The sequence below is a fragment of the Tiliqua scincoides genome, chromosome 2 (genome assembly GCF_035046505.1).
Source record: "Tiliqua scincoides isolate rTilSci1 chromosome 2, rTilSci1.hap2, whole genome shotgun sequence".
NCBI lineage: Eukaryota > Metazoa > Chordata > Lepidosauria > Squamata > Scincidae > Tiliqua > Tiliqua scincoides.
Window position 1 is genome coordinate 11,004,078 of NC_089822.1, and position 26,200 is coordinate 11,030,277.

General features: G+C 41.1%; 1 protein-coding gene and 1 pseudogene across 17 annotated transcripts in view; both read right to left on the reverse strand.

The window, feature by feature from the left end:
• Positions 1–26,200, reverse strand: part of TCF4 (transcription factor 4) — a 444,763-nt gene that overhangs the window by 216,582 nt on the left and 201,981 nt on the right. For all 17 annotated transcript variants that reach the window (XR_010793922.1, XM_066617927.1, XM_066617917.1 and 14 more), the window contains one exon: positions 6,347–6,411. Coding sequence is in view for 16 of the 17 variants with exons in the window: in XM_066617927.1 (XP_066474024.1) it covers positions 6,347–6,411 (65 nt within the window). In the remaining variant the exon portion in view is untranslated. The remainder of the gene's footprint in view (positions 1–6,346; positions 6,412–26,200) is intronic.
• Positions 2,976–3,092, reverse strand: LOC136643266 (5S ribosomal RNA; annotated as a pseudogene).

The following is a 26,200-nucleotide window of genomic DNA, read 5'->3' on the forward strand; positions in this document are numbered from 1 at the left end:
TTTGTTAATAGTTAATATGTGCATAATGCATATTTGTTTAATAGGAATAAAATTTTGGAATTTAGCTACTACAGATTCCAAACCAGTGAATGCTATTATGCAACTAGAAATCACATCAACTACACAATACTTAAAAAAGAAGATCTAACCTTTGAAATGACAAGGTGTTTTATATCTGTATCCATGTCTGAGAGTGGATTTGCATACAGAAGACTTAAATTGCAGGTGAACATGCCCACACTGAAAAATACTATGTTTGAGATATAATGAAAGGAGATAGGCTGTGAATTCTGCCTGTAATATCTGTAGTTTCATGCATAAACACCATCATTCAGTGCTGGAGCTACTGAACAATGAATGCACCTATGTAAACTCAATCCTGAACTCACAGGCTGGTTTTTCATATGGTCACTATCACATTTCAGACTTCTTGGCAAGTTTACTGAAAAAATATTTTTTTCTTCTAAAGCATCCACATAGTGAAAATCTTGAAAACAACTGAACAAGCTAAGGGCCCAATCCTATCCTACTTTTCAGCACTGGTGCAGCTGCAAGGCAGCCCCAAGGTAAAGGAACAAATGTTCCCATACCTTGAGGAGGCCTCTGTGACTGCCTTCCCAACACAGCAAGCAGTGCATATTTCACTGGCACAGCAGCACCAGCACTGTAAAACTGGATAGGATTGGGGCCTAAGTTGTCACATTGCTTGACTAAATCATTCTTTGAGTAAAGTTGAACAGCTTCTGCCTTTTATTTTATTTATTTATTTAAAGAGATTTATACCCCGCCTTTCCACCCCGCTTAAGGGCCCTCAAGGCAGCTTAAAATAATATTTAAATTTTCTAAAAACAGTGCTAAAAAGATTTAAAAAGTTAAAACCACCAAAAAAAAACACCATTGGATCATAGATTAAAAGATGTTTCATAAAAAAGTGCTAGCCCCCGATGTCAGCATTTAAAAGCTTTCCTAAATAAAAAGTCTTGAGACCCCACCAAAAGGACTCCAAAGAGGGGGCTGTTCTCAATTCCAGGTGGAGGGAATTCCAGAGGAAGAAGAAAGAAAAGATGGGTTAATAATATCCTAGAAATAACATCCTGGTTCTCAAACTTTTAATACTGGGGCCCATTTTTTTTAGAAGGGCTGTTAGTGCACCTCCCTGGCGCGATGGCAGTGATTGCCAGGCTTTCTGGGTCCCTTTGGGGAGAAGGGCAGGATAAAAATAAAGTTTTATTATTATTATTATTATTATTATTATTATTATTTCCCCCCTATCAGCCGGCAGCAGGGGTTTGCTGCCAGCTTATTGGCCGGCTGGCTGAAGGGGGTGGAACGGGAGAGCAGCACAGGTGCACGTGCGCAAGCGACACCCACCCTGCCTGCCCATAGCTAGTCTGGGATTAGCTAGTCGCCCTATGAGGGCCTGGTAGGAATTTTTAATCACCATCAAAATTGGCTCTAAGATGGTGGTTTTTTTCGCCTAACCCAGACTGGCTGTGGAGTGGGTTTGGGTTCTTGATATAGGTATTTAATGCCCTGGTCATTGGTGGTAGAAGTGCGGGGTGGGTAGGCAGAAGACATTCTCAGTGTCCAATCTAAGTCAGCAATGGGGTGAACCAGAACCGCTCCCATGATGCCTGACCGTTTCGAGGAGGCAGTCTGGCTAGCCCCTTGTCCAAACTTGGGGGCCTTGCAGGGGTGACCTGAAGGCATAGCAGTTCTGCTGACTTACCCTCTTCGGGCGACGTTGAGAGGCACGCTTAATAACAATTAAGTTACATCTGGAGTCGGGTGGACACCCTACGAGACCGGGGGACGTAGATGGCTAGGACCGTTTCCCCCACCTAGAACCCCCGCACTTGGGATGGGTTTGTTTAACCCCTTTTGTTGCCCTGTTGCAATGTTTGGTATTTTAATAAAAGTGGCCCATTTTAATTCCATACCTGTTGTCGGCTGTATTTATCTGGGGAGTGCATGGTAATGGCAATCTGTCCAGGACCCATCGGAAGTGGCAGTGACCTGGCAGTGATGTCATGGCCAAAACACAGCAAGCACTGAAATTGCACAATTTTCTCTTGATAGGCAGGCTATACTATAAATAAATAAATAAATAAATAAATAAATAAATAAATAAATAAATAAAAGATGGGGAAGCCAGCCCTGTTCCACCAAGTAAATTCTCTCTGTAACCTGCCTGCAAAAACCTCAACCCCACTCCATTCCCCTCCCCCCAAAAAGCCCCATAAGATTTTCAGCCCTACGTAATACTTAGTTCAATTTAGGTTCTTATTTTTAAGCTAGGTCAATGCAGTTTGGGACAAAATCAATTTTAAAACCAACATGTTTTTTTTTTTTTTTTGTTAGGGCTGGATTGAGATTCAAAGCTTCCCTCTAAACAGCATTAAAAACCCAAAATGATGAGCAGAGGAAATGAGATTTGACGGGGGGGGGGAGGAATATGTATTCCTATTAGCACTGGAACCCAGTTTTTGAAATTACACAGCATTAGGACCTACCGAACTTTACAAGACTAAAAAAGAAAAACATCTTTACCAGATCAAGCCTATTTTTTACTGTGCTATGGTGGGGGTAGGCTCCCTTCTGGAGCACTTGTTGAGCTTCACGTACATAGGATCGGGACCATTCCGGTGGTTTTGTACTCCCCTTTGCCTGACCTTCTACATGAGCCAAGGCAGTTTGCTTACTCACAAATAAATGCAAACATGTGGTTTCGTTTCACTTTTCATAGGGGTCAATACATTCATCATCTTGGAAGAAGGGACTTCAATCTTGAGTTTATTTGAGAGGCTGCGTTGATCGGATCAAGACCATTCTGGTAGTGTAGGATTCCTCTCGGCCTGATCTTTGTAATGGCTCAAGGCATGTTTGTCTACTCAGGAGTAAAGGCACAGTGTGGTTCAGTTTCACTTTCCATAATGGTTGGTTGGCAATCTTCAGTCTCGAAAGACTATGGTATAAGCCTACAGCACCCGGTATTCCCAGGTGGTCTCCCATCCAAGTACTAACCAGGCCTGACCCTGCTTAGCTTCCAAGATCAGACGAGATTGGGCATGTGCAGGGTAACAGTTCAATGCATTTGGCTCACCTACTGTCAGCTTGTCAGTTACAGCTTCGCAATCCACCTACAATCACCTCAGGACCTACAGTTTGAGAAATCCTGTCCTAGAGGACTTGAAATATGCAAAATGTGGTTTACCAACTGCCACATGACTTTGTCAAGATCACATAGGCTATTTAATATCAAGGACAACGCTATGTTGTTTCAATTGGAAATTTTTTATAACATGGCCGTTCACAATGTGCAGAGAGAGGGAGAGAGTAGAGACAGGTAGCCCCATCGCACAAATTCACACACAGCAGGCAAAGTGAAGGCTCAGCAGGAAGTTTGCAAGCTGGTAGTCTCCTCGAGGTAAGTAGATATTAATCTCCTTGCCCTGGAGAAAGCCCCAGCCCATGCAATACGTTTATTCAGACCTATGAGAACCATATGGCTGATGTAAGTCGATGTGCACCTGTATAGGTGGGTCAGGACAAGGAGGGGGGAAGGATGTGGCAAGTGCACCTGTGTAGATGAATCAGGCCCCAGGAGAGGGGATAGGAAGCAGCATGTGCCACTGCCACCACTGATCCTGCCCCTCACAGGTCTGATTCACTCAGCCCCCACCTCATCACTGCCCTCCCCACCCCATTTCATCCCCTCCCCACCCTCACCTTGCATTCACCTTGCCCCTGCACTGCCTGGCAGGGAACTTGCCTGCTCTGGCAGGTGTCCTGTGATGTGCCACCATGCACGCAAAGGCCTCAACCTCCACAGTAACGCACCCACAGCCCAATCCTATCCACGCTTTCCTGGGAGTAAGCCCCATTGACTCTAATGGGACTTACTTCTGAGTAGATGTGCGCATGATTGGGCTGTCGGTCTCTGCACCATTGCAAAATGCTTTATAGTGCTTTTGCACAGCGCAGAGGCTGGTGGAGTGTGTGCTATGCCAGCATGCCAATTAAGTAGGATCGTGTCCAAAATGAATATGCTTTGGCAATCAATTGGCACCCTGTCCTAGCACAACCAATTTCAAGACCACCTGGTTTGGAAGAACTTCAGTTTCTATTTATTTTCCGTCAACCTTCTTGGTTGGGATCAGTAATTTACCTCCTCCGTAAACAATAACTGTGCTTGACCTTGCTGCTTGGCTAATAGCTTGTTTTCTATGTTTCATAACAGGTGATACCTATTCTGTTTTTACTCCCTGGTCAGTTTCCTGGAATGTCTGATCTGAGTTCCTCTTAAATGTAAACCAACATTGTCAAAAAAGGTCCAGGTACTTCCTTATTTTGAGGACAATTAGAACTAAGTTGGCGCCCCAGGAAAGATTATTTCCTTAGACATCTGCTACAAGGATTAGGGATGTGTGTTGCTGAACTTTTACACAAGAACTTAAAATACTAACAGCAGCAGAAACTGAAAACATCACTTTATTGTAATGCATTTCAAATAGTGTATGATCTACATATGTAACAGAATTACAAAAAAAAGTTTAACTGAAGACACCAGAGATATCCTGCTGCCTTACAATAAGCAACCTGTAAAAACTGTGACTAGCTAAACAACAACAAAAGCAACACTTCAGTCATACAGGACTACCTTGTCATTCAACAACAAACAAAAAGCCCCACTGAAAGTTGCAGTTGTTTCACCACCACCTGCAAAAGGAAACATGTCATCAACCTCGTCCTTATTCCATTCAAACAAACTCTGCCTTGACTCTCCAGAAACTAGATACACAGGAACAGCCTTCCACAGGAACTGAAAGCTTTACACTAGAGACCCAGCGCTAAGCTGCTCACTGCCTGAGCTATCTGCTCCAAGCATTTGCAGTCACATTCCAAAGATGTTTCCGTTGCCCTGGAATGGCTGTGCCTTTACTTTCCTGTGGAAGCACTTCGAAAGAAAGTGAAGTGAATTGCACTCGACAACACCTGCAATCCTTAGTTCCTAACATAGTCACTCTTGTGTCTCATTTCGACAAATCTCTGGCCACAGCTCGGGATGGAATTGATGGCATATCTGAATAGGCTGGAGAGTCTAAACATGAAAAAGTTAACAGATGCAGGAAGGCAATGGAATGCCAACTCTTAGAATACATTAATGCTCTGTGTGTGTGTGTGTGTGTGTGTGTGTGTGTGTGTGTGTATTTCTCAAGGCGAGGTTCTATTTACTTACTTGGACTGTTTATATTTTTTCTATAATTTAACAAACTTGTGAACCCCCATAAATCCGACATTCTTTTCCCCATCTACTCAGGAGACCTGACCATTTGAAAACAATAGAAGGAAAAATGATTTCCCCGTTCAACAAGAAATGCCTCTTTTTCCTAGGTCAGTAAAAATTCTGCATAGTTTTGAATAATGAAAAAGGATTATTAATTCCTCCTAGTAGTTTCTCAGATTGAAAAACTATTGCAAAAGGAGGGGAAAAAAAACAGAAAAAGATCTAGAGAAAAAAATTAACTTTAGCTTTAAAAAAAATGGTATATTCCTGGTGGAACTAAATGGCAGCATTTTATTGATCACTTGGCTTGAAAGAAGCTTAGCCTTTTGCCTATTGATAGTAATTTAAGGCTAAAACCACTCTCTGGAGAGTTAAAAGTATGCAAATGCAGAGTGCACAGAGCCACAAACACACACATGCTATACCTTTGTATTACATGGGCATTTTATTATTTAATTAAACTATTCTTATTTTTCTAGCTTGTGCATGCTTCCCTTGAGAGGTTTTGCTGTTAGCCTGCTGGCCTTGACTTCCAGCCAAAAACAATTCAGAAACAAAAAGGGACAACAAATCATATTTTCACAGACATTTTTATCCCTCAATACAACCCTGTTTTCACACAACATCATACAGACTCTATGTAAGCTATAATTTATGGCAATTGCCATCCAAAGCCAAGGTCTTACACATGCTCTGTAGGTGTGCAACCACTCCACTCTTTAACAAATAGTTCCTTAAGTTGAGCCATTATGCAGGAATTGTCATGCTTGAACAGTATGAAACTGTTTTTAGAGACCGATCAATAGTATGCCAATAGGGTGCCAGCAGAGTAACTAGTTGCTAAAAGAGACTCATCAATAACAGAAGGAAAGATTACACAAGCAATTTAATGTCTACATTTGCAGATACAATTTAATTTTTTTTTGTTAAAGTCCCCTTTACCAACCATTTGATGAATCTCAAAAGCAAGATAATAATCCATAACCAAGTGTATATTCCATCCACTGTTTCATCATGTTGTGTCATACAAACTATTCCATGCTATTCTCTGACTCTTACCTGGTGGCAACCCTGTATGTTTGACTCTCGCCCGTACGAAGAATAGGAGCCTCTTTCTGTTTTACCTGTTAAAAAAAAGAGAGGCCTGTGTTATTTGACGTGAGTAGTTTTCAAAATAATATGTTATGGAATCAATTCAAATTATTAATGATGATCAGGGTTGTACCTGATACCTCTTATCTTTGAAGACACCTTCTACAATAGTGAAAAACATTCTTTTTGTGAAACGTAACAGTTCTGTTCTGAATAATGCACATTCCTAGTTTCTGAAGACCAAATCCTATCCAATTTTCCATTACTGGTGCAGCTGCACCAACGGGGCTTGTGCTGCATCTTGTGGTGGCGGGGGCAACATGATGGAGTTTATGCACTTATGCACTTATGGGCAACATGATGGAGTCATGGAACAAACATGAACATTTGTTCCCTTTTCTCAAGGCTGCACTGCAGCTGCAATGGCACTGGAAAGTTGGATAGGATTGGGCCCTGAGTCCCTAGTCCTCTTACCCTAGAACAGGGGTGTCAAACATAAGGCCCAGGGGCCGAATGCGGCCCGCAGAAGCTTTTTATTCGGCCCCCAGGCTCTCAGCTGCTGAGCAGTGCTGAGGTGTTACTGTTAAAAGGGCAGCCCCCATGAATATTGGGCACTCCCATATCTTGAAATATGATGAAGATTTGCATGTTTTCTCCTCTGTCATTTGTATGTCATTCCTAAGTGAGAAAAAGTGCTTATTTTTGGTTATGAGTTGTTTAATGACATCTCTTCCTGCCTAACAACATCACTTCCATCCCTCAGCAGCAACATGAATGCCATTCGGCCCTGATACCTCTTATCTTCAAAGACACCTTCTACAATAGTGAAAAACATTCTTTTTGCGAAACATAACAGTTCTGTTGTAAATAATGCATGTTCCTAGTTTCTGAAGGTCAAATTCTGGTATAGGCCCTCAGTATGAAACAGGTTTTGACACCCCTGCCCTAGATATTACCTAGCTCAAGCTACCTAGCTAGATATTACCTGAGTGTTGGCAACCTTCAGTCTCAAAAGACTATGGTATCGCGCTCTGAATGGTGGTTCTGGAACAGCATCTAGTGTGGCTGAAAAGGCCAATTTGGGAGTGACAATCCCTTCCACACTGAGAGCAAGTGCAGTCTGTCCCTGGTCTGTCTCCCTGGCTATGGGCCTTCCTTCTTTGCCTCTTTGCCTCAGACTGTTGGCCAATGTCTCTTCAAACTGGGAAAGGAGAGGAAACTGAATGCTTTCTAAATATTACCTAGCTCAAGCTAAATAGTTCTCACATGCAGAAGAGTATCACCCATGCAAGGGCCTCAGCACAGAGCTCACTGACAGGAACAGCTTCAGCACACCTGTATATTTTCTCCTCTTGTAAAAGCAGCAGCTGGGGTGGGCAACTTATGGCCCAATCCTATCACAAAGGTATGACAGAAGAACGCACATTCTGCCATTGTCAGTAGCAAGGCACCACCATAAATAATGCCCTGCTGCCAAGCGTGGAAGAGCCACCAGCAGAAGTGATTAGCAGCTCCCCACACATGCCAATGGCCCACCCAAGCCACACTGCAGCAGGTAAGGCATCGGAGGGTCATACATGGGGATGGGGAGGTGTGGAGTGAAGACGGGAAGGTCAGGGAGCAGGGTGTGAGCTGGAAGAGGCAAAAGCACACACTGTATCCTATCCCTGATTTTCAATCCACCCCCATCCCCTTCCTTCTGTAGGACAAAATTGCTGGCATAGGTCTCAGGAGACCCAAAGGCTATCAGGCAGCCTACTGGGATGTAAGTTAAAAATGTGTTTTTTTACTTATTTATTTACTTAGTTTTTTTTTTTACTTATCTCTCACTGACCATCTGAACACCCCACCACCATAGCATGCTGCGCGCACTCCACTGGGTATGGTTGAAGCTATGCAGTGGTGAGGTGTAAGACTGCGCTGTTAGTTCAATAAAATGGTGCAAGAAAATGGTTACATCTCTTCCCACAATACCATGATTCTGATCCCACGTGGATCACACATACTTATAGCTTACAAAAATAGGAGGTTTGATTACAGATCTCCTGCCATCTCACCCAGTCTGCTCCTTTGATACTCCATATCAAGTAAATGGAGATTCTGACTTGCATCCTCCATTCACTTCAATGGGACTTGTTGGACAGAGGTACTTGGAGACTGTGGCCTAAAGCATTTTCTTTTTCAGCATGACAAGGGGGAAATAAATGTCCTATTCTCATTCCAAATGCCATTCATGCATCCCAAAACTCTAAGGGCACAATCCTATGCATGCCTACTCATAAGTAAGTCCTATTGTGTTCAATGGGACCTACTCTCAGGAAAGTGTGGTTAGGATTGCAGCATAAATGAAACAGGTTCAGCAATTCCACTGGGGGGGGGGGGAACAGAATCTACACCTCCCTTTTATTTTAATTTTCTTTCATATCCCTAAAAGGATGAGTAAATTTATTTTTTAGGTACACAGCAGGAAAGTTACTGATGTCATGACCTGACCATAATAATTCCCATTGATTACACTGTATTCACCACTGAGGTCAAAGGTAATCAATCAAAGGCTCTCCAGATGGTGAATTTAGCAAAGAAACCTTTCAAAAGTCTGACTGTTCACTCTTTTTCCCAGTGTAGTTCCTCAGTGAAAGACCTGATCTTGGCAGTTACACTACGATGGAAATTTTGGATCGAAACTTGTCACTTCCTACCAATGTTTCAGCTGCCTCAGAAATGCAAGTCAGTTGAATGGGCTGTGAGATTCTGAGCCAGCTCTAAGTATCTAATTTGATTGTCTTCTGTGCTTTTATGTTTCCCTTTAAAGCACCAACTGCGCAGGCACCCATGATGTAGTCATATATAGTTGTCCGTTCAGCAAAAAGATCAGAGGTCTGGTTCAGAAATGTAAAGTGATCATCAACATTTACTAGTGAAAAATAGGAAAACCTAGTAGCCTTGATGCACAAGGGAAACAAAGAACACTCATAGGTGTTGATGGCATGAAAACCACCCAGGTGATTAAGCCGACGGTAAAGAAGTGACAGATTAAGATAAAGTGGGCAAGGGCATATGACAGTTATTAAGAGTACTTTAAGATCACCAGAGATTACATTAAATGGCTTAATATAGAAAGAATCACAGAAATGCAATACTGTTAGCGACTGAACACCTATTACATTTGATTCATGGAAGACATACGTATTGGTGGACAACAGTAATGACACTTAGGTGCACAGATCTAATGTAATGCAGAGTTCGGGTTGTTTTCCCAATCAAGCATATAATAAATTGCAATAATGGGCTATACATAGTACAGTACATTACCCCTGCAAATGAATCATTTAATTACTATCACTACGAAAGACACATACTTTGCAAAATCCCCTTTACTTTAAGGAATGCATTTTTCATTACAGAATATCATATTCCAACTGAGTGTCAAAGTAATATAACCAATGAGAAAAAAGCATATGAATTTTTCCTGCATTTACAATATGGAATTAAACAAACAAACAAAAAAAGGAAACAGCTGGGCAATCCAATCCTGACTAAATTCCTGTGTGGCAATGCAGCTGCACCAGTGCCAGCTACATTGCCATGGAGGGATTTTGGCTGTTGGAGGTCTCCTTGAGGTAAGGGGACATTTGCCCCCCCCGCCCCAGGATAAGCCCCAGCAGGTCAACTAGTTCATGTTCATCCTTGTTGGCAAATCAGGTCCAGGAAGGGGGATAGGATATGTCACGTGCCAGTGCTACCTATCCCACCCCCTTCTGGACGTGATCCACCCACACCCCGCCTCTGTTGCCACCCTCCTCCCACCCATTCCATTACCTCCTCCAGACATACCTGGTCCAGCAGGTACCAGAGTGGCTGCTCTTGTGCTATTGTAAAGCGCTTTATGGCACTTTTGTACAGTGTGCACCAATGGAACTAGCATTCCACCGGTGTGGGGTGAATATAGGATTAATCCATAAGGCCACAGTACTATACATATTTACCTGGGAGTAAGTCTCATTAAATTCAATGGGGCTACATACAGATTGCACTCTCAAAAATTAAGCTCTTGCTTTCTAGAGAAAGTAGTGAACAAACGTTTGAAAATCTAATTTCCACAATTAAATAGACCCAACATATCATTTAGTATTTCCAATACTCAATACAGCCGTGTTTCTTTATTGTTATCTAAGTTATCCTACTTTACTAGATAGAACAAAGTAACATCAAATTGTGGTTGTGTTGTTTTTTTTACAAGCTCTTAAAATGGCACTTATGGATATTAACTTGCTTATATGAATTTGTACTCTTGTTTCATCTTCTGTTTAGAAATATAGGACCTATGCCGGCATGGAAGTTCTTGCAGTCAAACCCTTTGGAAAGGAACTACACAAAAACACAACTGTGATGCTCCTGTTGTCTCTTTCAATGGAGATTCCCTGAAGAGGCTCTCCAAGGATTGCACTCATCCTTGTTAATATATGACCAATAATCATAATAAGGAGGGGAAAAAACTATCCTGAACTTCTAAAGAAATGTTCTGTGACTTTTTTTTAAATAAAATTTAAGGTCTTTCAATCTGTTCTTAAAATAAGCTATTCCTTGCCAGAAAACTAAAGACTACGGACTGAATTTGTCTACATAGCCAAAGAAGTAATATTTTGACAAACCTTATTTTAGTAACTCACAAAAAGTGTTTTAATAGTAGAAGTACTAATAAACAACAATACTAATGGAGTGAAAATATTGAGTTCACTCCACATTCAGAACACTGGAAATCAATGTCGAAAATAATACAGTTACAGCCATAAACAATTCAGCTCTTGAATCTTTTGGGCTGTGATGAGAAGACATGAAACAAGAGGAAAAATCCTAAGAAAAGTATGAAAGGCGCATATGTTAATGTTACTTCATAGTGCACCTATAAGGCCAATCTCCTTCATTCCATTCTACTAGGTGAATGGTCACCATAAATATAAGTGTGTGGGGAGGGAAGAAATAAAATAAGCAAATTCAACTTATTGCACAAAGAACCCTGCAAATGGTCCTTATTTGTAGCATGTTGATACCTGTCGTCCTTGCTTTTCTCCTTGCTATCATATCAGATTCAGACTGCCTGATTTTAATTTCAGTTGTTAAAAAATATTTATCCAGATACAAAAATAAACCCACTGCAAATTACAAGTTGTCAGGGTTAAAAATCTACTTCTATTTGTGTGGGGGAGGATAACAGAACAGCACAGACATGAATCATTCTCAGTAATTTGAGTGTTTCCATGACATCAATGGGCACTCGTCCAGGACTGTGTCGAAGCCTGTGAGGTACCAAAGAGACACGGCAACCAGCAGGAGATTGACTTTTTTTAGGATTATGCTCCTTGTAAAGATTTCATCTGTAGCATCCATTTTACCACCAAACAGATAGTTTTGGAGATCATGAGTGAACACATTTCATCCCGATAGTGTAAGCCTTTAACTTTTACTACATCTTTATTTTTATTCCCAAATCCAACCTAAAAATCTCTTTCCTCCAGTTAAGAAGAAAATAATCAAAATTCAGAGGAAACCATTTAAGGATACATGTGTGTGTTTATGTGTGTGCAGGCATGTGTGTACACACACACACACACATACACACACACACACACACACACACATATATATATATATATATATATTTGTATACATCCACCACTATAATTGTTGTTATGGGATTAACAGACATTTTTGCAATGACATTTTGTTTTGTGGAGGAAAAAATCCTTTGTTAAAAACTGTCCATTTAAAATTAGCTACACTCTTTATGTTGATTTTCTGCTTAAAATTCACTGGCACATTTGTTTCAGATAATAAAATTTGAAAGAGTGTTGATAATATGCTAGAGTAGGCTCTTTAAGGAACTATTTGTGTGCATGAATAAAAAAAAGCTCACCAAGAATTTCTGCACTTGCTGTATAAAATGTATCATTCTCAGGTGCTTGGACCCAGCAATCTGGAAAGTGCCTTTTTTGACTGGAGGGAGGGGGTATGAATGGTTGTTTATTTTTAAGGGGGTGGGGGATCTGTTTTAAAAGAGAAAGTCTACAGTAATGTAGAAACTCGACGCATTCACTGCGGAATTTTCGAGACAACCCTCCAGTACTAGAATGCGGCAGCCGCTGCGGATATTTTTTGGCACAAAGACAATGGTGGCAGTGCCAAGCCCCATGGCTACAACTACTCAAAAGAGGCATAAGGGTAGCATTAATCGTTCAAGTCTTTTACTGCGTGGAGTATTGCTGTCCATATTTTAAAAAACTAAATGTACCCATTAATAATTTTTGTATAAATTGGGGAATGAGAAGTATCAAAACACCAACCAGTAACAAATCTTATCAAAGTTCTTATTAATTTCTCCACCAGAAGTACCAAATATTAATATCGTACCAATTACTAACACAAAAGATCTCTCTTCCTGCAAATTTGGCCTGTAGATAGAAGCAGAGTTTCACAAAAGAACCTGACCCACGGCAATGATACTTTTTTTTTTTTTGCATGTACTGCCCTTCAGAGTGATCCATGGGAAATATATTATTAATAGCAATACCTCTTAAAATAAACTAAATGAACACAATGCATGTCAGCAAAAATACATGCAAAGAAAACACAGACTGAACTGCGAAGTCTCTTTTCCAACAGGCATGATGCACGTCCATACCCAATAATCACCCAAAGAATAAAAAAGGAAGCTCTCTAAATTGAACTCAAGTGATTGTTTACTCTACATTTGCAAGCATTTGAAATTTACTGTAATACAAAGGGAGAAATAAAAAAGGAAGCAGTATAGGACTTCCAATCAGTCAATGAAGAAGCCAGTTGCCTCTCCATGGTGTGCTTTGAAACATTAATCAAATTAAGTAGAAAATTTAAGCAACTTGCAAAGGAAAAATGCAAGTCATCTAGCTCTCACACATAACATTTTCCCTTTGCTCTGAAAGATAGGGCACCTTGTCTTTACCCTTCCATGGAAAATAACGGGGCATAGGGTAACTCCTTTCTGTCAGCTGAGAGAAATGGAAGAACAGCTATTGTGAGCGATTAGGCTTCAGTGTTGATCTTAAATTGAGAGTTGGGCTCAAGCTGCAAAATCCAGATGCAATTATACATGATCCCAAATTTTCAGTTAGCAACTTCAGTACAGGTTTAGATCAAATTATGATGGTCAAGTAAAATTTGTTATACTTGTCTTATGAACTTCTCAGTTTGGGGACTGCTTCCATCTAGGCCCATTTCTTATTTTACTGCAGGGTTAGTATTCCTCCTGTTCAGTTACCCTGTACTTTAACATTATCAGGTATTGAAAAATGAGCATCCAAGTAGAATAGAGAGGTGTAGAGCCACACATTTCTGCACAACTCTTTCTCATATCTCTGTAGTTATGATGATGGACATGATCATCAACAGTGGGATAATCATGGCCTCAGGACATTTTTAACAGGGCAGCTGACTCTGAAATACCTAAAGAACTTTTAGTTGAAAAGCGGTATATAAATACTGTTAATAAAAAGAAAGTGGCAAAGTCTTGTTATTGCCACTACTACACTATTCATGTATCCAACCTAAGTGAAAAACTTTTTAGGTTATGCACAGTATTGTGATTCTGGGTATTTACTGCAGTGCATCTGGTATTTCCCTATATTAATGTGGTACTTTACTGTAGTGTATTGGGCTAGATGTCCCATAAATAAACTTTTCATCACCCAGACACCTGCCATGTCAAATTTCTGATGGGTTAAGGCGGAAATCATCTCAGTGTCATGCAGCAACTCTTTATCTGGCAGTGATTAGAAGTGCAGATCTAGAAATGCCACACAACTACCCGGTTTAAGATTTTATACTGGCCCAGCTATGCATCACCCTAATCTTCCTATTTTAGAGTATAAACACAAACACCTCTATAAGAGCATGGACTTCCTCATTCACATGAATTAAACACACCCTGGTTCAGATTTTCCAAAGCATTAAAATCATAAATTGGAGGATTCCTATACCTGATATTAGACATTAGAGCCTCCTGGAGATTTTGATTGGGGGCTTTCTGTTCAGCCCTATACATTTGCCAACATGGAAACTCGTATCTTTTTTTAATGTATGATGATAGGTTTAGGAATAAGAACCTAATCCTATGCATGTCTACTCAGAAGTAAGTCCCATTAGAGTCACTGGGGCTTACTCCCAGGAAAGTGTGGATAGGATTGGGCTGTAAGATATGCAAAACAATATTGTGGACAAATTTTTGAACATCCCAAGATTGCTCTTTTGAAATGATTAATTACGTATATAACAATGATGAGGAAGTAAGCTCTTCTATGTGGTGTTTTAATGATACCCAAAGTAGTTTGGTGCTCCAAGAAAAACAATGTGAGATAGATGCAGGAATTAATTCAGAAATTAATTCAGCCAACATTGGCTCAATTTAGATGTCACAAAAATGATCTCCAAACCATGGTCTGGAGCAGGGGTGCCCAAACCCTGGCCCGGGGGCCACTTGTGGCCCTTGGGTACTCACAATCCGGCCCGCAGGGAGCCCCTAGTCTCCAATAAGCATCTGGCCCTCCGGAGACTTGCTGGAGCCCATGCTGGCCTGATGCAACTGCTCTCAGTGTGAAGATGACTGTTTGACCTCTCACATGACCTGTGGGACGAGGGCTCCCTCCACTACTTGCTGTTTCATGTCTGTGATGCAGCAATGGCAGTGAAGGAAAGGCTAGCCTTGCTTTGTGCACAGACTTTTATAGGCCTTGAGCTATTGCAAGACCTTCATTCATTTATACAAGTTCCATCTCTAATATATTCATTTATGTAAATTTATTCAAATCTGAAATGTAAATTAATTCGGCCCCCGACACAGTGTCAGAGAGATGATGTGGCCCTCTTGCCAAAAAGTTTGGACACCCCTGGTCTGGAGGACTGGGAATTTAAGTTAGATCACATGGTCCTTCCTCCCCTCCAATGTCCAGGTTCCCTCCTCCCTATTTGCTCTAACTATAGTTTGCCATTATATCTGTTTAGGCATACTTGCACTAACTAGGAATTCCCTTCATAGAGTTAGATAGATACAGATAACTGAAAGTAGTGTTCCACATGTGAAGAAAGGCCTTCGCATTCTTTTCCAACAGTAGCGTTCAGCATCCCCTCCAAAAATCAACCCTGAAGGTCCTGATCATATAGCAGATGACAGGGAGGGGTCCTTGCAAGAAACCACATCCCTGTGCTTGAGCAAAATTGGCTTTTCAACTGGTACACAGCACCTCTAGATTATCATGGTTTGAAGATTAGATTGCCATGGTTAGAAACCAACCCCATGGTTCGAAGTAGGTTGGCAAACCATGGTTAGGAGTCAATTTCTAGCTAGTGGTAACCATATTATAACAAATTATGGTTAAGGTTAAACAGGAATTGAAAGGGGAAGATGAAGCATGAAAGCTCGTGGTACTTTTCTAATGATCAAATCATGATTTGAGATCAGGTTTGTGGTGTTTGACCTGAGCTATTATGTAAGCATCTCAAACCAACAAGATAACAGAATAACTTCAGAGATTGTACTATAAGTTCAGATGTTCCAAAGATATAGCAAAACACTGAAGTTAGTTGTTGTTTTCATAAAATGAAAGGCTTTAGTGTATACACTGACAAGCAGTGAAGATTGATTGTTTCTAAAGAGGCATTACAGTGCCAATGTGATGCGCTATTACAACAGAAGATTGTAAGTTTAACAAAGCCATCAGAAGACAAAGGAAATGAAACCCTTAAAGCCGCACTTAACTTAAGGGTGCTTCCAGATGGACAATTTTTTGAGTGTCAGGCTGATTCAATGCTCCTGACACCTGCAAACCACAAGAGGACTGTGCCAATTCCTGTGTTGATCCCTGTTAGTTTAAACAAATGCCTGGGACACTGCAAGATTAGCCAGTGTGGTGAAGGTAAATGTTGTGAAAAAAATTCCACACTGGATGATGTCTCTTCCCTTATGTACTCCACTTCCCTCAAATTCCACTTTTGTGCTTCAATACAAAACCAGTCATGGGAAGGGTTCAGTCCTGTAGAGAACTTAAGCCAATGTTCAAGAACAGAATTATTATTTAGCCAAATCTCATATTCAAAAATGCACATTCATGTCCTCGGCAACATACTACTTCCCCATCACTTTTGATGGCTAACTGGCTAATCCATATGACTGTTTCTCAATAAGGCACCCAGTGGTTTCTTCCTATTCAGTCAACATTTATATGGTCTCTGTATTTTTCCCCAACCAAATTGCTAAAGCAATGCTGAAGAAAGCCAGCTTGAAGAGATAAGACATTTTTCAAACAGTAATGGAGCTTGGGATTATTAAAAAAAATAAATAAATAAATGGTAAAAGACAGTCTTGGACCAGCCAGTCCAATTTCAGTGGTGCAGAAATTATAACAGACGTGAAGAGATAGATGCATCAACTTTAAGTCCTAGTCAACTCTGGCTGCACCAGGATAGCACAGCTTTGCTCACACATTACTCCACAGATGCAACACCTCAGGGTAGTATGCACTGTGGAATTCCTTACTAGGTAAATCAACTTGAAAAGTGGAATTTATTTACATGGAGTCAAATCTGTGTAATTATCCCCTTGGACAAGTCACTTTAGCACTTACTGCCTGAATACACAGATACATACACTGCCTGAATATCCCTTAACATGCAATATAGCAAAAAAATACAGCTGAAAAAATTCAAGGTTTCTGGTTCCATTTCTGATACTGAGATGGAAGAAAGCATTGTTCAGCCCTAGGCAGGGCTTATATCAAAATATTTGATGTTGGTACATGGAACTATTTTTACAATACTGAAAAATCAGTTTTTCTAAGAGGTCAACATCCTCAACAACTGCAGATAAAGTATATTGTCTTGGGCATAGACTACTTTGGAAGGTAATGGCTTTAAACTGTGTTCAAACAATTCTACAGTTCCTTAAAAGAAATATTAAGTAAACAGTTCTGAATGCACTGGACAGGAAACAGTGATGCATTTAGTAGATACAGGAACTGAGAACAATACAAATGTAACACGCTCCTGTAATTCAATTAAGTGTTTAAACAAAAAAAAAAAAACAATTGTTGCTATCCAATGGCCTTTAAAGCAATTATATTTCATGGGTTAAAGAAATCTTATTACCTCAATGACAGATCTCTAAATTTGTTTGTCTTACAGGAACTGCTTATTCTATGCAAATTAATCTCAGATTACCCAGCAGATCCCGCTCATAAAGAACTATATACCTCAATCCCAGGGTCTGAGAGCAAAGGACTTCTGTTTATCCATTGCCAGTGTTTCCTTTAAATCTGAAATGCTTCTTATATAACAGTGTGTGTCTGTGTGAGCATGTGTATTTTTAACTAATCATCTAAGTCTGAGGATTTGAAATCCTAGAAAAAACATCTACAGAAGAAAGTAATCTCTATCTATAGATTGATCTTGAAGAAACTATTAAAATCAGAAGTTAAAATTATTTATCTTTTACCATCTTTATCTTTACAATTATTTATCTTGTTACCATCTCTTATAACGTCAGTTCCTCCTTTACCCTCTCTATATGCTACTAAACTACTAGACTCCCTTACATTTGACCAGCCAGTCTTCGTCAGTGAAAAAGGGCCCAATTCTATCTGGGTCTTGCGTTGCCTGAACTCCTGGTCTGGCAGCACAAGGTCCTTTACAGCAGAGTAAAAGATGCAGTTGTTGTGTGCTTCCCGGACATTGCCATAAATGGCAAAAGCACAAAATGCACAGCAGTGGCTCCCAGATGCTTTGCTAGTACTAGTAAGTTGGTGGTGGGGGCATGTCTTGGGCATGTCTTCAGATTTACTATATAGCTAACATAAGTCCAAGAAGATCCCTAGGCCACCAGGAAGCCCAAGCAGAGGTCAGTAGAAAATATTTTTAGTTACTTCTAGCATGCCTCATGATTCCCACCACCATCACCAGATACAGCATGTGCTCCGTTAGGTAATGGTGGGCCATTAGGATTGGCCAGTAACACAATAATTGTGCAACACAAATGAAGACATGCTTGGGAGAGGCTGTACTTCAATGGAAAAGGTTTTGCTGAAACCCTGGAGAAGGCACTGTTCGTAACGCTTTAGGAGACCATTGATCACAGCTTAGTGGGGTTGAACTAGCCCAGAAGAAGTGCTTAATACAAGAAGCTTCTTATTTTCTCCAACATGTTAAGCAAATTTTAAATGCAAAAAATAAGCTTCAGATAAAAAATTCTGAAATGTCTTAATTAAAAGCAATATAAAGTGAATGCATCATTCATTACTGGTCTGCGGCACAAGTGGGTATTTTGTTTTGTTTAACCTCGATTTTCAGTTAACCTGGGAGCATAATTTTAAAACTAAGCAGATGCAGATCTCTAAAGCCATAAAATGAACAGAATTGGAAGGGGACAATGCTCTTTGATGGTCACTAGATTCAATAGCTTTAAAAGGGAATAAACGAACTCAGTCAAATAGGTGCAGTTAGTAGCTGTTGTAGCTAAGCCATGTTCAGAAACAATACCCTTCTGAATATGATACAAATAGATAGGAGCGCTATCATGCCCTGCTTTTGGGGTTCCCAGAAGCACCTGCTTGCCTTGTTGAAAGCAGAATGCTGGAACTTGAGCCCTGACCCGGCAGGGCGATTCTCGGGTTCTTAACTGTGACTAGCCCATTACAAACTTTAAATCACCAGGCCGCATGCCTAACATACTTAAAAAGAGAAAGCACTAGTACACAGTGTGGGTTACTTCTGTGTAAATATGTATAAAGCTGTGGTGTAAATCTTTATTTAAACAAATGTGAAGAGCCAGTCAAATGGCTCAGAAAATAAAACTGATCTGTAGGGTGATACACCTACCTTGGATCATTATGAAGGGAAATTCCTATTCTGACCTATTCTGTCCAAAGTGATCTTTTTTGCCATGAAAGCAAACCCTCAAATTCTCCAATAGTTTCTGTAATTTCAAATAATTCCTGTAGTCTCAAATTTTCAGCCCAGCCTGCAAACTACTTATTGAAAGAAAACTGAGATTAAGAGATTATTCTTCAGCATATTTCTGAACGTTTATTTCCCCAAGACAGTATCTGTGTTCCTCCTGTCCAGGTCTTGTGAGCTTTGTTGAAAGCAATCAGAAGCAGATTTGGAATAGAAAACTTTTTGAGGAATGAACTGCTGCCCCATGCTCTTTTCTACAACAGAGAGCATCTGCTTGCGCAACCATTAAACTAGGACTCATTGTTTGAGACACAGAGAGATTTGAGCTTCCCTATGTGACTTGCTTGCTCAAGAACTAACAGTCCCAGACAGTGGCATCGCTAAGGGGTGCAGACCACAAGAGGGGGGTGACACGCACTGGGTGACGAGCTAAAATCATGGTGGTTAGGAGTAATACCATCAGGTTATATACCCTTGGATGTGGAATTTGAACTGAATGCAATGCAAAAAACACGAGTGAAATATCTCCTTTCTATCAAAAGTTATTGGCAAAATACTGGAAAACAAAAAATACATGCAGCCCAATGGAAAGAGAAACCAAGGGGTATCGTGTGTTTACTCATGAGTAGGTGAACATGCCTTAGTCCATCTGAAAGGGCAGGCTGAGAGGAATCCAACAACACCAGAATGGTCCTGATCCAATGAATGTAGCCCCCAAAAAACACCTGAGAAGGAGGTCCCTCCCTCCAAGCTGGCGAACATATTGAGCCCTATGGAAAGCAAAACTAAGCCACATGGTCGCATTTACTGGCGAGTAAGCAAACATGCCTTGGCTCCTGGGCAGGTCAGGCAAAGGGAAATGTGAGGCCATCAGAATGGTCCTGATTTGATGCAACTGGAGCTCAACAAATGCTCCAGAAGACACCCCCCCCCCCCATAAAAAGAATGAAACAGACTTGACAGGGTAAGGTGAAATTTTTTTTCTATTTTAGGCTGCAGTCCTATCCACACTTTCCTGGGAGTAAGCCCCACTGACTATAATGGGACTTACTTTTGAGTAGACTGGCATAGGATTGGGTTCTCAGACTTGCAAAGCCAGGTGGGTCCTGATAGTGATATGCTTGAAATATAAGAATTTAAATTGCACTGGCTACTGAGTAGGGGTGAAAATCTTACTGATATTTTTTTTTTTTTGGGGGGGGGGGGAGTGTTATTGCAAGCAGGCTACAGAGAAAATTCACTTGGTGGAACAGGGCTGGCTGTCCCTTATTTATTGATTTTACTTTAATTTATAATTATTTTAATTTGCTTTATGATGGGTCCTGGACAGATTGTCATTCTAGGAAGTGGGTCCCAGTGCTAAAAGTTTGAGAACTGCTTCAATAAGGTGTTAGTAAGTTGACACCCTGGGGGAAGGTGACACCACTAGTGACCAAAATAACTAAAATCAGAGTTTGGAGGAATAATACCATCATGTTACATATCAATCAATGTGTAATTTCATGCAGAATGCGATGAAACAAACTACGTTGAAATATCTTTATTCTATCAAAAGGTACAGCCAAAAAATCAGTGGGGGCGGGGCAATGGTAGATCACCACGCCTACCACCTAGAGTGTTGCCCCGCCCACTTCAGGGGTGACGGGCTGGCCTCCCGCACCGGGTGACGCAAACCCTAGTGACGCCACTGGTTCCAGAGTTCCTCATGCAGAGGAACAAAGGAAGGAACAGCTGCTGGGAGGGACAGGGGAACATACGAATCAGGGACGTTGATCCAAGGACAGTGGACAGTCGGCCAGATCTACAGAACTGGTGTGTCATGAATGGTCTGCAGGTGTGCCACAGGAGTTTGGGAGAGGGTTGCTTATTAGTAGGGCCATTGGGAGATGTGCCCCCCACCACAGTGCGGCATGCCATGTCATTTGTCAAAAAACGGTGTGCTTGAAAATTTTAGCACCTTTTCAGTGTGCTGTGAGATGAAAAAGATTGAAATAGCTGATCTACAGCTTCAAAATATATTTGAGTAAATGTCTAGTTTGCATAGACCTTACTACTCATTGGAACATGTATGGAGCAGTTTTGGAAAAAATTCTGAAGAGGGATAGTTTACACAATTAATGAAAGTGTGAGATTTGAGAGACACAATATTATATTGTTATATTGGTTATATTGGTGTTATATTGGTTATATTGGTGTTTTGTTACCTGGATCTATATGTTACATAATCAGTACATGAGCATTATGTATATGTGGTGATAAAGTAAAATGAGTAGCCCCGCAATAGGGCTACTCGTTTCTACGTAGACCCAAAGGTCGGCATAGAATCAAGAGACTCCATGTTGGGCGGTGAGCCCAACACAGAGGCTCTGGATCCAGTGGAGCAAAGCTCCACCAGTTCCACCTCCCTCCCACCCACCCTGTTCCCTCCCCCCGGAATGCCTCCTCCCTGCCCTCTCCATGCCCTCCCTCCACCTCCCCCCTCCCAGGAACGCCGCCTCCCCCCACACCCTCCACCTACTTCTCTGCTGCTCAGTGGTCCACGCAACCCCCCGAGCAGCAGAGCTCTAGTGCTCTCCCAGCACTAATTAATTAATTAGCACCAGTACAGGCCACTGCTGGGCTAACACCAGCAGAGCACTGGCACTAGGGCCTGCAAATGTACCTTATGGCATGTTTGCACAGTGTGCACCGGCGGTGAGCCGGCGCGCCAAGCTGACGATTGGTCTCGTAATCAGGTATCCAGTATGGAGGCTTGATCAAGAAAATGCTGGTATAGAGTGATTATGTGCAAGATTATCTGTATAGAGAGATTTTGCGAGTGGAAGTACAACAATTGATTTGTTTAGAAAAGACTGGACTTCGTTTATACGGGTTGGGCATCCCTTCTCCAAAGTCCTTGGAATCAGAAGTGTTTTAGATATTAGATTTTTCTGTATTTCTGAATAAAAAATGAGATATCTGGGGGAGTAGGGCATAAGTTTAGTGAGATCAGCGCAACCACTCTTTCCCTGAGCCTGCCGGTAAGGGTGGGAATGAGGGCACACCAGTTGCAAGATCTGACAAGCTATGGATCAGCTTGTCAGCACGGTCGCTACAGAGCAGCATGAGAGCAGAACAGCAGGCCTCTCCTCACCCTACTCCTCTTTTCTGGTTAGGTCTCTCTCTTCCCCCACCCCTATCTCCACCTTCCCGTCAGAGAAGCAGCAAAGTCAGGGAACTGATGATGAATCCATTAATACTGCCTTCGATGCATCAAAAGAAGCCAAATGGCTGGGAAAGGTTGGCCTCAAATTTCTCCAGGAAACACTTGGGGGCTGTTTTTGGTGATGTATGAAACTGGTGATTAGGGAAGAGTTCTGACAGGAGAAGACAAGCCCTCCTTCCCTCCTTGCTTGAGTCTGGTGGCTGCTGTTGGGCAGTGGATTGCAATGTCTTGAAGGGGAGCTGGAGCGCTGAGATCTCTCTCTCCCTCTCACCCCTTTCCCTACTCAGTCAAGTTATGCATACTCCTTGTTGCTGCTAGTCTGAGCCAGGGAATGGAGATGAGGGTCTGCTTTTCCCAGTAGAGGCAGGAATGAGGGCAGACCTGTTAGCAAGATCACAGCAGCCCCAGATCAGCTGGTCAGCACAGCGGCAGCTGATGAGGGCAGAAAGTAAGCAAGATCAATACTACTTCCAATCTTTCTGCCCCCAATCCTGTCATGTTGAGCACCATGCAGGCGCTCAAAAAAGTTCTGGTTTCTGGAAAATTTCAGATTTTAGAATTCCAGCTGAGGGGTGCCCAACGTGTAATATATATTGGAATCGCAGAATACCATGGACAATATCACTCATGGGCTGCAAGAGTATGTTTTAGCATTTATACAGTATTCTTCTTAAGTATTCAAAGAACATTACATATATTACCTACACACGATTTATATCACAACTTTCCACTTGAAAAGTGGATATGCAAGGAGTTATAAAATAATAAAACAGTAATAATAGTAGTAATAAATACATAATATTAACTAAGATACATATAAATATCATAAAATGCACAGCAACGCAGAAAATGACAACCTTCCCCCGGCCCAACTATCAAACAGTAGGCAAACCAAATGCTTGCCTAAACAAAGTTACACATTAGTTAAAAATATCTTAACTAAGTGGAACAATAAATCTCACATTAAATGAGTACCGTTACAATGGCCCTGCAAAGGAGAGCAACTTTATCATCCCTATTATCATCCTCATTTTACAGCAGTGGGGCTGAGGACTAGTAGTTTGTCTAAGGCCACTCAATGAGCTGTATAATTTTCCTACACTACACAGTGGGCTCATCCGGTTACAGCAGCTTCTCCATTTAACACAAATGTCTCCACAAGCACAAAACGATGTATGCATGATGCCACCTCCACTGAAGCAAATATAAGTTCTCATGCTGAGGAATCTAGGTCTGCATCAGAGCACGAAGTCAGGGCTTTTCAAACTTACACTCCAATTCTATATCAATGATTCCCTGCTTTCAGAACCAGTGTGGTGTGGGGATTATAATGTTGGATTTGGATCAAGAAGATACTAGTTTGTTTATTAGATTTCTATACTGCTTTTCTAAAAACTCAAAGTGGTGCACAACAAACACATAAAGATAAAACATTAGAATCAGCTATAAAAAGAAAGAACTACCAAAAACCATTAAAACAATTTGAAAGATAACAATATAAGAGCAGATTAAAATAACAGTTAAAAGAAGGGGTCCCTAAGGAAAGCCTCCCTCCCCAAAGGCCAGGTTAAACAGATGGGTCTTCAAACCCTGCCAGAAACTATATAAGAGACTGCCTTCAGATCTTCTGGCAGCTACCAGAGGCCACAACCAAGAAGGCCATACACCTCATGGCCATCCCCCTGGCTTGGGATGGTTGAAATACCCTAAGAAGGGACCTCTCTGATGACCACAGGGGACATGCAGGAATATATGGATGAAGGTGGTCCTTAAGGCATCCCGATCCTTTGCCGGGTTTTAAAGGTCATCACCAACACCCTGAATTGGGCACAGAAAGGAATGGGCAGCCAGTGTAGCCTCTGGAGCAACAGCATAGTGGATTCAGCACACCGTGCCCCAGTGACCAACCAAGCTGCTGCATTCTGCACTCACCTACAGAATTAAAATTAAAATTAAATTTGAATTAAAATCCCCATTCAGCCATAAAGCTTATGGAATGACCTTGGGCTAGTCACAGTCTTCAAACCAAGCCTACCTGACAGAGCTGTTGTAAAGAGAGGAGGAGGAGGAGGAGGAGGAACTCTGCATATCAGCCTGAGCTCCCTGGTACACACATGGAAAATGAATGAATTCATTCAGCTTCTCCACATTCAAATAGTTGGCTACTAAAACATTTCAAACTATGAGGTAGTAATTTTGGAAACATTAACAGTGACAGGCTAATACTTGCATTAATTCTGTATGAAAATACAACAAAAAAAAATGTGAGCCTTCCAGATACCAATATAAGCTAACTATGTCTTAGTTCTTCCCAGACTACAGATGCTACAATGCATCCGCTGCAGACATTAGTTATATGTTAAGGCACCCAAATGAAGATTTTGTAGTGTTGAGTGGGTGCAATCCTAACCAACTTTTCAGCACCGGGGTTAGGGCAATGCAGCTAGGTAAGTGAACAAACGTTCCCTTAACTTGAGGAGGCCTCTGTGACTTTCACCCAACTGCAGGATGCAACATACACCGCATTGGCACAGCTATGCCAGTGCTGGAAAGTTGGTTAGGATTGTGCCCTATTTCTTTTGTTTCAGACCGAGTTTTTGTAAGGAAAGATATTCAATGTATTTTCAGTTTACGAGCATTTATACTTAAACCTTTAGCTGGAAAAACTGCACACATGGTTGTTAAAACTTTAGGAAAATATTAATTCAAGTCACAAAGGGAAAGGTAATGCTAGGAGTTTCCTATATGGAAAAACAATGAAATGTTCTGTAATTCATCCAGAAGGCTCAAATTAGCATTATCCAGCAGAGGGCATCCATAACCCTAATAAGATAGTTACACTTGAGAACTGACTCTTCCTGTGTTATCGGTGTTATGAAAATTATGCTGAAAATATAAGCAAATATGCCACTTCAGCAAATAATTAACATAATGTCAGGTGCACTGTGGGAAACATGTCACTATTTCAAACAAACCTAAGGTTGTTCAAGTTTGCCTTGATACTTACATCAATTCCAGTAGTACTTATTATTTTTAAGCATCCTTCAGATTTACAACCACGGACAATGACAACCTTTTGTAATGAACGCTTTTCTCTACACTCTCCAAACTGTAAGGTTCATTTAAAAAAAACAACACCTTTGTTTACTGCAGAACAATTATTTTCAGGGCCAAACTGAGGTGTGCAAACAGATTCTGAGTTTTATATTTTACACCATTATTATAGTCAGTGGCTCAGATTTGGATAAAAAGTTGACACTGTGATTTACTACTTAAGACTGAAAAAAAAAAAAAATAAAATTGGTCCTGATTGTTGCCAGTACTGCAAAGTCCCTGCTGGAGATGGTAATAGGAATGGATGAGGAGGATTCCCAAAATGCAAACACTTGAACAGAGGCTTCTAGGTGCCGCCATGAGGTTAATATATATAAATGGCTCATCACAACATATAATTGCTAGACTCCAGTGCATACACTCAGGGTTAGCACAAGATCTCTTGGTGCCTGTGGCAGGGTGACAATTGCTGACAGATGCACCTGTCCTTGAGCTTAGTATCCCTACCACTCCTCATCCTGCTTTGGACAGGAAAAGGTAGAGGGAAGTAGAATGGAAGGAAAAGGGTTGGTATAGCATCTCTGATA